The 13,714-nt window shown below is 42.9% G+C and overlaps 2 protein-coding genes across 2 annotated transcripts in view; one reads left to right on the top strand and one right to left on the bottom strand.

The window, feature by feature from the left end:
• Positions 1-13,714, top strand: part of snd1 (staphylococcal nuclease and tudor domain containing 1) — a 140,596-nt gene that overhangs the window by 63,610 nt on the left and 63,272 nt on the right. The gene's annotated exons all lie outside the window — the stretch shown is intronic.
• On the bottom strand, positions 8,087-12,682 carry lrrc4.1 (leucine rich repeat containing 4.1). The gene is made up of 2 exons (XM_079453980.1): positions 11,974-12,682; positions 8,087-11,822 (listed from the first exon to the last, which is right to left on the bottom strand). The coding sequence occupies exon 2, from the start codon at positions 11,194-11,196 to the stop codon at positions 8,635-8,637; it is 2,562 nt and encodes an 853-aa protein (XP_079310106.1). The 5' UTR covers positions 11,197-11,822; positions 11,974-12,682; the 3' UTR covers positions 8,087-8,634.

The raw sequence follows: 13,714 nt of genomic DNA, 5'->3' as shown, positions 1-13,714 counted from the left end.
TAAGCATGGCTTTTCTGTACTCGGAGTCATAAACTTGCCCCGATATTATTGACTGATGGTGCAAAAGGCAAAGCTATCAAGGGTAATTGGCAAAAAAGATACCATATGGTCTAGATCATAACCGTTGTTAATCCCGTCCAAATGGTTTCTCTTATCTGCGTTTGTGAGCGTTTCGACGTGCGCGTTTGCGTGTGCCACAAGCATGCGAGATGATGATATTAATACAAGTATTAATGGCAGAAGCATCTGCCTCTTAAGTGCCTGACAAAGAACGCAGGTTTCACACCAAAAAATATGTTCACGCTTCCAGAAGCCTTCTGATCATTTGTGTTCCAGACTCTGCCTATAAATGGTTTCTCCACAACTAAAAAAGAAAATGGAAATAGCTGCAGCAATGCTGACATTTTTGCTCAATTACACTAATGAGAGCATTATGAGCGCATGTGCATTTGTGGCTCCGCCAGCCAGAACTCTGAAATGGAGCTTTTTCACGCCTGAGTGGGGAGCTTCAGATAGAGACGTCTTAACTGCGGCTCGTACCCTGATGGCAAGATTCTCGCTAGGTAAAACATTTGGCCAGATGAGCGGCATCACTTCACGTGGTTTTCTTTTCAACATTCACTTTATTGCGTTTCTTTTAGTGCCAAGAACTAGTTGAATTTGGCCGGCCTCCTGTTCCACCTTTTTAAAGTGATGAAGTTGGCGTCCTGTCTCTTGTGTCGTCCCCACAGGTACACTTGCCTCTGTTGCTTTATCTTTTCTGCAGGTCCAGCGGGCTGCTAATGCCTGTGTTTGTCAAGATCTAGATGCCTTGGCGTGGCCTGTGCCAGCAGAGGTGAGGCATGTGCCAGGGTTGCTCGATTCACAACGCCACATGCCAGCGACTTGCCCGATGTTATCTTAGCGTGTCATGCACGGGACTTGCGGTTTCTGCCAGGGCACGCAAAACCTGGCACTGGATGCGTCTTGCGCTACGGGTCTGCCGATAAACTCTTTATTGTATTTTGTTTATACGATTTGTGGAGGAATTGAAGCTAGAGCAAGCTGCCGCCGATGTATGGCTAGGCAGCTTTGTATTCTTGTGTTTGTCTTGTGAAACTTTTTTACACGTTGGAAGGCCCTGGTTGTCTAACTTCAAAATAAGTTCAATTAGTGACCAAATTGGCAACGCTCCAAGGCAGCTATTTCCAGTCATGCATGAATATCTCCTTTTCTACTTGAATGTGAAAAGACCAACAGTTTTGAATTTAAATAACCGTTTGTATAATAAACATGAAGATTTTTAACTGCTCTATATGGAGTAGGTAGAACTTTTCCCCCCACATTTATCCAACCACCAGATTAAAATCAGTCATGACATCACCATAAAAAAATCCACCTGGCTCTTTTATGTGAGCATCGCCTTCCCTTTATGTCCGTGGTTCATAGTTCCCCAACAAATGCTAACACATTTAAATGGCATTTTGACTCTGCAATTTTGCTCTTTTTCTAAAGTTGCCTATGCATCATGCACATCTTTATTCAATTTCCCGGAAGCCTCCGATTCAGCCCTGGCTTAGATTTATTGCTTTATTAATCTACTCTATGTATCCAACACTCTTGGCATCAGTACTCGCATCTAGAAAGCAAGCCACCACTGCTCACCCCATTGTCACCTGTGCTGATTTAGCAGGTGCTAACCTCCATCTGCCAGGAAATGTCAGGCTGCCCTGGACCGAGTTTGTCGTCTGCCTCCTTCACGGAAGCGTCCGGTGATTATAGTATGTGTAGTCTCAGCCTCAGACATCAGTACCACGGACAGTTGGCTAAACGTCTGATGCGTAAGGCACACTTTTCTGGAAACTCTTCAGCACGTTCAAAGTCGTCATCTGATTGGTTGAATTTCACAGGATTTCTGGGAGAAGTGGGTTCTTTAACGGTTAGCCTGGAAACAACACGAAGCCGTCTGATCTAAGAAGTAAGCTTTCGTGTTTACAACGGGTTATAAGAATTCATCACGATCGACTAAATGCTTAATTCTTAAAAGTATTCGAGGTCCATGTCATGAACTTATGATCATTTTGTTGCTGTTAACTTTTGACACATTCATGAATTGACACTGGTCTGTTACTGCGGAGACATACAAAATGAAAAGTGATTGATTGCTTTTTGTCGGTCATGTGGCCTCTTGGGCCGGCCTTGTCCAAAGAAAGCGGCGTAAAGGGTCTGGCTACGTGAGACTAGAGATTGTGCCTTTTATAATAAACGTGAGTGACCAAAATATGGCCTGCTAGTTTGCACATGTGTTTAATTAGCATGTCACAGGTGAATGGCTAAAGTAAGTGAGAGCTTGTATTAACATGAACATCAACGGTGGGGGTGTGTAGCACATGGTGCCCAATACTGGTAGCATGCATTTGCATTACATTTTGGGCTGAGAACTGATCAGGATGATTCTCTCTACTGGTGCTGTACATTTCCTTTGTGAATTTTGAAGGTGGTTGTTGAAGCACTGATGCAAAGATGCACCTGATGTGTCTTCATATTCCCTGTAGGGTTACCGGTGCCTTGAGCAGACGGCACAGTATCTGTCCATCTCCAGATCTCAAACTGATTCTAACCAAAGTGCCTTTCATGCATATCAGTACAATCTGCGGCCATCTTGGCAACAGCCGCTAGCTGCTATGCATTTATGTAACAGGCATGCACCCGCTTTATGGCTGTATTGGGAAACCCACTAAACTGTGCCAGGATTGCTCATTTATAACAGGTTGTCAAATCATCAAACCTGCAAATATACATGTCAACAATGCATGCATGTATGTTTGTGGGATGCGACGGATACAAAACATGTAAGGCAGTAGGCTTTTTATTTGGATTTTGCCTACAGCCGCCATGCCACATGTCCATCTCTTCCATATATCTGCCTTTACTTTGTCCAATTATGTTAATCACCTTGTGTTCAGGGTTAAAAAAATTACTAAGACTTCAAAAGGACATTTGTTTTCGTCAAGCATTCTCATTTAAAAAAACGTTTGGTTATATTATTTTTCTCCACTCTCCCTCTTTCTCCATTTCTAGAATCTCATTTATGTGGGTCCATTAAAAACTAGAGGCTGGCCGCCTGCTCATAAAACCGTCTTGAGAATTCAGGATGACTGCTTTCACTGTATCTTAATATATTGGATTTGAATCCATCTTTTTCCCACGTTTACATTAAGCAATTATGTGTGGTTTAATAGCTTTCTAAATGGTGACAATAAATAAAAAGAGGAAAATGGGCTTTGAAGTATCTTTAAACCAATAAGCTCATTGTTAACCAGCCTGTGCCACACCAGAATCTTTTTTCAAACAATGATTTTTAACCTCTGTCCTCCTGAAACCTGGTATCTCCTTACTTTGTGATGACTAGAAAAGGCCCAGATATTAACACAATTGTGATCATTCATCTCCCTTTTTTCCATTTTGCTGAACACCATGAACTTTTTTGAGCAACCATGTTATTTAAAAATGTTCCCTTTTGAAGTTGCGAAGACTTTGTTTTTTTTAAACGTATCGATAACAGAGCGCCGAATTCCTGCTTGTACTGCTTCCATTTGCATGATGTTTAAAGGGAGCAGGCTGGCACAGACAACCTCCTGCGGCACTGGAGGCTTCTGAAATGGCACTGAGGAGATATGCAAATGTACCATGGAGAGGGGCCTCTAAACCTCTGATAGGTTTCCACTTTAAACAGACTACAAGAGCACTGCATGACTATGGTTTTACAACCCCAACCGACTGCTGAGGATCCTTGTTTTTGGTCTTTATTTGTCTTTATTTATTTGTCTGAAAAGTTACTTAGTTTGTGGCTGAGAATATGCACTTTTCTATTTGCCAGTTTTAAATGCTAGGAAGCGTAGAGGTTAACAAATGATGAAACGGATTCTGTGCGGCAGCCATTTACTCCAGGCAGTGGCATCTAAATTAATGATGGGTGACTCGGTACCCCAGCAATGCTTTTTCCTGTTTACTTCATGGGTAATTGGACCCTCCTCTCACCCTTTATGGACGAGGATATGGACAAAACAAAACCTAACAAAATGGTGATTAACTGTGCTGTCTTTCATCCATTCCCCCTCGGTGACCATCATAAAGCCGCCACTTTTGTTTTCGGCGAGAACAGAGGCTCTAACAGAAGTGAAGCCAGTTAACATCTGCTCAGGAGAGCTCCTGAGACAGTCAACGAGAAGGTCAGACAATGACAAACGCTCGGTTAGTCAGTGCGCAGGGGCTGTATTGGCAAATAATGGAAGAATCTGCAAATGTCCTCTAATAAACCAGAGCAGACAAAGCAGTTAACTTGTGCAAGGCAGATTATGAATGCAAACACGCACGGATCATTAGAAATTATAGCTCCTGTCTCGGTTTTGCTGCGGAGCTTGAGACAGGCTATATCCCTAAAGCATGTTATTACTATGGGTTCTTAATGTCTATCCCTAGAGTTAAGTCTTGTGGCCCATTCACACAAGAGATATCCAAATAACAAAAAAAAGTTAATATATGACTTCTATTTATTTGCTGTCATTGTTTTATTTTTCATGCGATTAACAAAAAAAGTGTTAATTTACCCCAAAATGAAAATTATTTGATCATAACTCACGCTTATGTCATTTCAATCCTGTATGTTTACATTTTTTCAGCGGAACACAAAAGATAGTTTGAAGAATGTTGATAACCGAACAGCATTGTCCCCCATTCACAAAGCCACTGAGACATTTCTCAAAATATCCTCTTTTTGTGTTCCACAGAATAAAGATTGATATACAAGTTTTGAATAACACGAGGATGAATAAACGATCACAGAAGTAACTTTTGACTGAACTATCCCTTTAAAAGAGATCTGCATTATTATTGTTATAGTAATGATATTATAGTTTTTCTTACTCCATACAGTTAATCTGTATGGACATCATTCTTGGTGTGAACAGGCACAATATATTAAGCACAATATATTAGATGTGCACAAAGTTGATGAAAATTTGAGTGAACATAAATATCACACCGTCTAAAATAAACATTTAAAAATGAGTTAAATAAAATATTTGTTATTTACTAACAAGACAACGCATTAATGCATTTTAGAGCTGACCCGAGGGAGAAGTCCATCACTTGCCTGCATTCCACATTCCATCTGTGGTTAATATTAGCCCCTCCCCCTTTTCACACCTTTACTGGTACAGCCCGGTATTCACAGCCGTAACCTTCCTGTCTTCGGCTCTAGTTGGCAATCAAACCTCATGCATTTCCTCTTAAAAATCCCTGTCATGCACATTCTCCGTCTTTTAATCCTCTCCTATCTTAGTCATTCCCATTTCATTTACATTCTTCCAGTTGAATTGTAAAGCAACATTGCACCATGGCTGCTTTTGACTCTCGGGGAAAAAAATATCGAGAACGCTTCAATCCAACAAACCCACCACGCTTCCATGTCTTAATAGCATCTGTAGCGAACCTCTTGTGTTTGTGCAGATATGTTATTGTGAAAGTCCGGCTCTGTGAAGCCACAATGCAGCTTATGTCAGTGAATTCTTGTCTCTATCTCGCCAATGAGCTGAAGTGCTTGAAGGGTCCTCAAACCCCTCGGCAGAACGCACCCTCGTCTTTTATTCTCTTTCTCTCTGCTCTTATAAGCTGCCTGCTCAGGGATCTACTTTAGTCATATACGATGCTCCATTAAAGCCAGACTGGCAATTATAGCTTAGATATTCGACTGCATAAACAGCGGCTCGCTGGCTTTTGCGGCAACAGTGGCATTGTTTGTGAAGACACCAGGGTGAGGGTTATAAGCTGTGAAATCTCTTAATGTGATGCCTAATAATGAAAAAAAACTAATAATAGGCTGAAGTGCATCATTATTCTGGGTTAGAAGAAACTTTTTTTCCATTAACAATGTACAGAGCCTGCTAAATTGTGCTTATTTGTGCTTTGTAGCATTTTGCAAACATGTCAGCCTCTTGCTCAACCAAGGCAGTACTGTTTGTCCCATTAATAGCATGAGATGACCTGTTTGGAGCTTGACATTTTTTTCCAGTTCCTTTGGGTGTCGCAAGCGGTGCAGGTATTATGCATCTCACCTTTAATATCTATTTAAGTGACAATCTGCGGCCATTTTTCCTGCATGTTTATTTGCTGCGTGTTCAGATTATTAAATGCCAGATTTGAGTTGTTCTTGTGTGCTGCAGTTTGCATCGCTGTTTTGCAGTTCCATACAATACTCACAATTTGCCACAATATAAAAGCCTGTGGTACGGATTACCCCACACCCGTACTTTGATAGACAGACTGAACCACTGATAGGACAGACACTGTTTACAGAAATAGCATTAAATATTTCTTTTTTAAAACACAGATACAAAAAGTTTGAGACTGGTATTAACTGGGGCACTGCACAGCCTACAGCAAGGATCATTCTGTTGTGCACTGTATGTGTGTGCGTGCACTGTGGGACTCGGTCGCACCGTGGCCAGATGTCCCAACTTTATGTGAAGGGTGTGCGTGTGTGAAAGCTAGATCAATTATCATGTAATAAGCTTTAATTTACCATACAGGCTCCATCCACCCAAGCAATATGCAAACATGGATTATATTTTATTACCCACTAATAGGGAGTGTGACGAGATCTCGCTAGATCCGAGATAATCTGTCTCTTACTTATGTGCAATGTTTGCATAAAACATGTGTTTGTGTCGTTTTAACTGTCCCAAGGTCAGTTCAGAAGGAGGATAGACAGTGTGATCTGATCGCCATCTCTGCTAACACGAGCAGTCGAGCACTATGCAAAAGGATATTAACCGGACAGAAAACCGCCTCCTCTTTACTAAAAGCTGCGGCTGTTCTGAAAACAAAACATAATTGACTCAAGTCAGTTGTTTTTGTGACGAAACATTTTGCAGTATTTACATATTGTTTATTACTGAATAATTTAATTAAAATAGGCGTTAAATTTGTTTCATAAAGTACATGGTGATTTTAAAAATGACTTTTAATGATTTTTCATTTTGCGTTTCAAGGTGAGTAGCAGACAATTTTTCCCTTTTTAATTCATCATTGGATTTCTTAAAAAACAGCCTAAAAATCTTGTCGCGTCCTCGTGAACCCAGTCTCGTGTCTCGTCTCGTCGGATAAGTGTCTCGTCACACCCCTACCCACTGAAATGCCATCAATTTGAGGGCCGAATGTTTTCTTTTGTAATATATCTTCTGTTTTCTTGGCTTTTCAACTAGCTAGGGTAAAAGACGTTGCTGAGGAGACTCAAGCTGGCTTTTCTGTTTGCACAGAGAAATGCACTAATGCTCGTGTCGCAGCCAAAGCATGCGAGTCTGTGCAACACATGACCCGCACGTTATGAGAAGCTGTTTGACTTCACATGAGATGTCGTTCATTTGTGCATGTTATGATTTTAATTTATACAGCTTTTGGTTTGTACATCTGCAATAGAACAAAAGCATTATAAAATATTTAAATGCATATTACAAAATGCCCATTTAACCTTATGCTAATGTTTGACCAAAGTATACAAACTCAAACAAAGCACATGTTACCAGCCACTGAGTTAAAAGGAAAGCGATGCACCAAGTGCTTTTCAAATGACATAGTAACCAAAGCTTTTTACCAGACCGTACTCTAAAACAAAAACAACCCATCTTTTTGTGCAGACCTCTCCGGTTAACAATTTGAATGTTTTTGGAAACCTTAAGTGAGAAGCAATAGTCCAAACAGCAACCCCACATATTTTATCAACGATGTAGCAGAACTATGGTAGAAGGCAGTAAAATGTGTCATTTCTAAACCCGCCATCTCTTCTGATGTAAAATAGCACTTTCGCAATTATTATTTCAGCTCATTTAAGCCACTGCAAGAGTAGAATCCATACAAAATAAAAGGAAAAAGGGGTATACCAGCATCTGCCCTGCCTTTTTAGACTTGAACGACACCCAGCACTGTGAGGGTTAAAGCAGAACTGCAGTGAGTCCTACTGCAGTATCTAAAGCCATTGGCTGATCGCAACAGTACATCAAGAGAATGGCAAAATCTAAATTTGTCTTTCTTTTTTTGTTCTTTTCTTCCAAAAATCCTTTTTATTGCATTTGTAACATTTGGCACAGTACAAATTCATGGTGCTTTTACAAGATAAACCTGTAAAGATCGACATTGACCTTTTTTTTCTGTTTTGTTTAGAAAGAATTCTCAGTATAAATGTTCTTTTTTGTATTTTTACTGCATTCTCTGTAGCATTGTTTAGAAATCACACAGAATGCCCTTTTTAAACAAGACTACCCTCATGTCTTAAATTCAGTACATCATCTTAAAACAACTCGTCTTTTAAATAGGATTTATAAGTTAGAAAATAATTTCAGTTTATTTTTTTATATAATCTGCTTCTCTATTACCAGCCAATGGTAGTTTCAGTTTTTCCATATATATTTATTTAGAAGCATGTACATCAAGAAACAGTCTCTGTAGGGTTTGCACTCTGTACAAAAAGTTGTTCCTGTCTTTTTTCTCTTTGTGCATTCTATTGCATGTTTTCATGACGGTGCAACGATAACATTATAATGGGGAGAGAGAGGAGATTTTGGCTGATGTTGTGATTTGTTCAGGGGAGGGGGCGGACTATATCTGAGTCTCTTGTACTTTTTCCTTGTTGTGAGATTTTATGACAAGAGCCTCTGGAGCAGCTGAAATAGCACTGGACATGGTTCGAGGCAGAGAATTTCCAATGCTGTTACTTTCTGTCCATCTGGCTCCATGGCCTGGTGGCTTGTAAGTGTTGTATTTGGGCTTCATGGTGCTGTACTCCACTTTATGAGGACTGTAATCCATTCTGGACCTGTGGGGGCTGAAGTCTGATTTGCAGCTTACATATTCCGCTTTGAGAGGGCTGTACTCTGCTTTAAATGCACTGTAGTCTGGTTTGAAAAGGCTGCAGTCTGTCTTGAACGGGCTGTAATCGGTCCTGGATTTAGGCATACTGTAGTCAGTTTTGGATTTCGGAACTCCATAGTCTGGTTTGAAAGGGCTGAAGTCTGGTTTTGGAGTGTGAGATTTGTAGTCAGGTTTGTGAGTATTATATCCTTCTTTGTAGGGACTCTGGTCAGGTTTTTTATGTATGTGGTAATCTGGCAATGATTTGTGTGAATAGTCCGTTAATTTGTGAGAGCTGTATTCCAGAGTAGGTTGGTACATGTAGTCCGCCTTAGGCTTGTAGGTGTTGTAGTCTGACTTGGGTTTGTAGATGCTGAAATCCTGTTTATGGGTACTATAATCTGGTTTTGGTTTGTAGCTGTAGTCAGATTTGTGGCTGTTGTAGTCCAGTTTGTAAATACTGTTATGATCCCTTATCTCTGGTAGAGTCAATGCCCCCTCCCCTGCTATATTGGCAGCAGATGCTGGTGGCGGCAATTCTTCCTCCACTGGAATAATTTCCACAGTTCTGGCTGCAGCCACTGTGCTCCTTTGCTGATGCCGTTTTCGCAGTTTATAAAATACAATTAGCATGATTGCTGCAAGCAGGGTGACTGCCACAAAACAACCAATGATAATCTTTGTTGTCTTCATCACCTCATCCAAACTGGTGCTGGCTGGCTTGGGCGGCTTTCCTGTAGTCACTTTCGAGCCAGGTACAGCAGATGGGTGACTTGGTGGAGTGTCAGTACTCTGGAGAAGGACTGTCGGTGTCGAGATGAAAACCGGCTGAAAGACGGATGGCGAGGCCGTGGTGGTGGTGCTGGCGCCTGCTGTGGTTGTGGTGGTTTTGCTCTTGGGCATTTCGGATGTTGGGCTAAGCACCTCCACTGTGACTGTTGTGAAGTAGCTGAGGTTCGACGTGTTTAGCTCAGCCGCACTTACATTAAGGTAGGCTGAAGCGTTGGAATTACCAGCTGCGTTGGACACCATGCAGGTATACATGCCCGTGTCACCTGCTAGCACATTTGAAAAGTTTAAAGTCCCATCATTTAGCACGCTTATCCGTGGGTGGCTCGATGCATGAGTTAGAATGGTCCCGTTTGGTAGGAGCCATCGTACAGCAGACATGTCTGCTGTTCGGCATCGCAATTCTGCCACACGTTCATCAGAAATATTCAGGTCTCTTGGGGCGTCTGTGATGAAAGGGGCAGAGCACTGCATTGCCCCTGTGTCACTCCGGTCCAGCTCAACCAGCTGCCGGCCTCTCATGTGTGCAGGGGAGTGACATCGTCCACAGCACGTCGAGTTGGTCGGTATGAACTCACGTAGCCAACGTGCAAGCCAAAGTGAGTCACAGCCGCAATTCCACGGGTTGTGGTGAAGATGGAGCTCCACTAGGTATTTAAGGGGGGAAAAAAGGTTATGGGGCAGTGAACTGAGATTGTTGTGGGCCAGGTTCAGCTCCACCAATGAGGATAGGTCATCAAATGCATTTCGTTCAATTACCCCTATTTGAGAGTTCATGATCCATAGCTTTTTGAGTGAAGTCAGTCCTCTGAATGAGCCCGGTGTTATCTCCGGAAAGAGGTTCTCTGAGATTTCCAGCTCCTCCAGCCCAACCAGAGGGGTCAGATTGGGCATCTCGCCTCGAATGTTACACATCCCAAGGTTGAGGTACTTGAGGTTGATAAGACCTTCAAAAGCCCCATCAGAGATATACTCCAGTTTCCTCAGTTCACCCAGGTCCAGTCGCATTAGGGAGGGCACTCTGTTGAATGCGTAAGATGGAATACTTTCAATAGGGTTATTTCTTAGCCACAGCTCTCGCAGCTTAGACAGATACTCAAACGCTCCACTTGGCACCACTGTTAACCTGTTATCAAAAAGTTCCAGTGTGTTAAGATTGGTCAGTCCACTGAAGGCGCCCACTTCTATCTGTCTAATAGCATTGCGGCCCAACTGCAACACCTCCAGATGATGGAGGTTGCGAAATGAGTCGGCCTGTACAGACTCAATGGAGTTCTCCATCAGGTTTAAGTGCCGGGTGTTAGTAGGAATACCCGGTGGCACACGAGTGAGCCCACGCCTTGTGCACACCACCTTGCTGAGCTGGTTGTTGCAGGAGCAATCAGTCGGGCAGCCCTGGGGCCCTGCCGCGGCCGCCACGTCCACGCACACTTGAACCATGAGGTACAGGACACAGAGCAGGGCGGCTTTCCTGGCTCGACGCACAGCTACCCGCCCCAGGAGACTCATGATGTGGCACATTCATAATTCAGCATCGTCTGGGGGGGGCGTGGGGTGATGATGGTGGTTGGGGAGAAGGGGGTAGTAAGTGGGGGAAGGGGGTTCACCTCCTGACTAATGAAGCCCTACCCTGGGTTAAACAACACTCTAGATTGTTTTTCCATTTACTGAACTGGAGACTATACGTTCAGTGGCAACTAGTACAGTAATGGGAGAGGAGTGAAAAGCCGTGGATAATGAAAAAAATATATAAGGGGAATATGTGTTTTAAAATATAAAAAGGTTTTGAAAGTCTGGACACCTACCTCAAAGGTTTTACACGTCCAATTTTTGCAATCTCAAAATAGATGCTGATAATTATTTTCCTCAAATTCCTATATTCCCAGGAGAAGGAAAGCCTTCTCTTTACTCATTTGTCAGAAAACGAGATGAATGCCAAAATGGCCCCTAATAAATCCACAAAGAACAATCCAAAGAAAAGCGTAGTGGCTCTGCAGGGCCTTTGAGCTTTAGGCAAGAGTACCATTCCAGTTTTTCTCCTATAGAAGAGCTCGTTCCCGCACTATCCACAGATGCTTGTCCTTGGATACCTCCGCTTGACGCCGCCACTAAATGCCTGTGTCTCCATAGAGGAACGCTCACACATGCTAAACCAAAGTAGGGGGAGGAAAAAAGGGAGGGGTAGTTAGAGAGGGAAAAAAAGAGAGGAATAAGAATGAGAAATCCAGTCTTTTCAAATGTTCCTCTATTCTTTTGTTTAAAGAATAATAAAAGTGTCCCTCCAATGTTCCCACTCACTTTATTATGTCTCTGTCCGCTGGTATGTTTTGTCCGCTTGATTTGTCAATGCCTTGTCCAGATGAAAGACTGTGACACTGCGGTCATTAGCGCATTTCTTTCCTTAAGCAGCTCCGTGTTCCATCTCCACATGCACTCACGCACAGCGACGGCTGAAGATTTTTTCTTTGCACAGTTCCCAATTATCCTTTAGTTTCTTCTTAAAGGAGTGAATGACTCAAGTCCAGGGAAGATGTAGGAGAAGACCAGTGACGGAGGCAGCTCTTTAAAAAAGCCGTTCACTGGAGAGAGATTGCCGGCTCTCTGCCTCTTTCTCCGTCGCTCTCTCCAGCTTTCGAGCGCGCTCTCTCACTCCCTAGAATGAGAGAAAAAAGAGAGAGCGTTTCCCCCCCTCTCTGTGACGTCGTGTCGATCAGAGAAGTATCCGTATAGCGCTGCAGTACCCTAAGCTCAGTGCAGAGTTGGAGCTCTCAGCTTTGTCAGCGGCACAGCTGTCCAGCTCGTGCTGGTGGACCAACGCTGAGGTAGGGGAAAAGTGGCTCCCCACAGCAGCATCTTTCTTCGCTTCCTGCTTTTATTTTTAACCTTGCCAGCCCCTGCTTAGTCCTCTACCCGCTGTCGTGTGCGACAGGCACCAAAATTTTTCTGTGGCATGGTAGCCAGCACCCGGGACATAGACTTTACATGCTTGCTCTTCCTTTTGTCCTTCAATGTAAACGTGAATGTACTGCTGACGCATCACACTCCAAGCAGTGCATTGGTTTGATGCATTGGTTTTAGTACTTTAGCTCATCTGTGTCCGCCCCCTCCCCTCTCTCTCTCTCTCTCTCTCTCTCTCTCTCTCTCTCTCCCCTTTCTCTCTCACATTCCCTCTCATTTTCCTCTCTCTCTCTGCCCAAGGTTCTGGTATTTTGTTGGACTGTTTAGAGTTGGCTGCAGTCTGCAAGCAAACTGCTGTGCATTGAAGCAGGTTGCTTCTATATATCAAATAAACACTGTCCCACTGATGAATGATTTTTCCCTGTTGTCCAGAGACTCTCCTCAATACCTTTCTCTCTTCTGTTACGCCTTTCCCCTTTCTGTTTTTGCCCCCTTCCCTTGGACCAATTTGTGTGGTTGGGCTGGACTTCTGTTGACTAAACCTTTTTTGAGCGCTCGCTACTAACCGGCCAGAGTAGTTAGTCTGCAGTGTATCATCAGGGTGGTAGTGCTGGACAGCTCTGTGTTTGTGTGTGTGTCACCAAAGGCATTTGCTCTCCTCAGATGGATTAAGCCTCTTCTGGATGCGGTAGAGGGAGTCTCTGTACCGTGCAAAGTGGATGTAGAGACACTTTTTCAGTCTTTCTCTTTTTCCTCCCTTCTAAGATTAAAATATCTCTCCTGTCATGCAGATGTTCCCTGTTTGGAGAATAGAATGTGCAGTTTTAAACCTTTTCTCTATGGAGAGAGCTGTTAAACATTGCTCTTTTAAAGCATGGCCCTGTTATCAGTCTCTCAAACCTTGCTATGTTGGCTTTTACCCAGTGTTAGCCAGCAGGTGAAAGGTACTTTAAAGAGGTACTTGTGGAAAGGTTGCATCTCACGCTTGTAACAGCAGATGTTATAGAATTGAACAGCAGTGCTAAACAGCACGGCACCCTGGGCAACTGATGGCTGGCATTTTGACACGCCATCGTGTATGTGTGACAGCAAAAGTGTAATTTTGAATGTCTTTGTAATTGACACCCATGGTTTCTGGTAA

This window comes from Barbatula barbatula, assembly GCF_947034865.1.
Source record: "Barbatula barbatula genome assembly, chromosome: 4".
NCBI classification, from domain to species: domain Eukaryota; kingdom Metazoa; phylum Chordata; class Actinopteri; order Cypriniformes; family Nemacheilidae; genus Barbatula; species Barbatula barbatula.
This window is presented reverse-complemented; position numbering and strand designations above follow the sequence as displayed.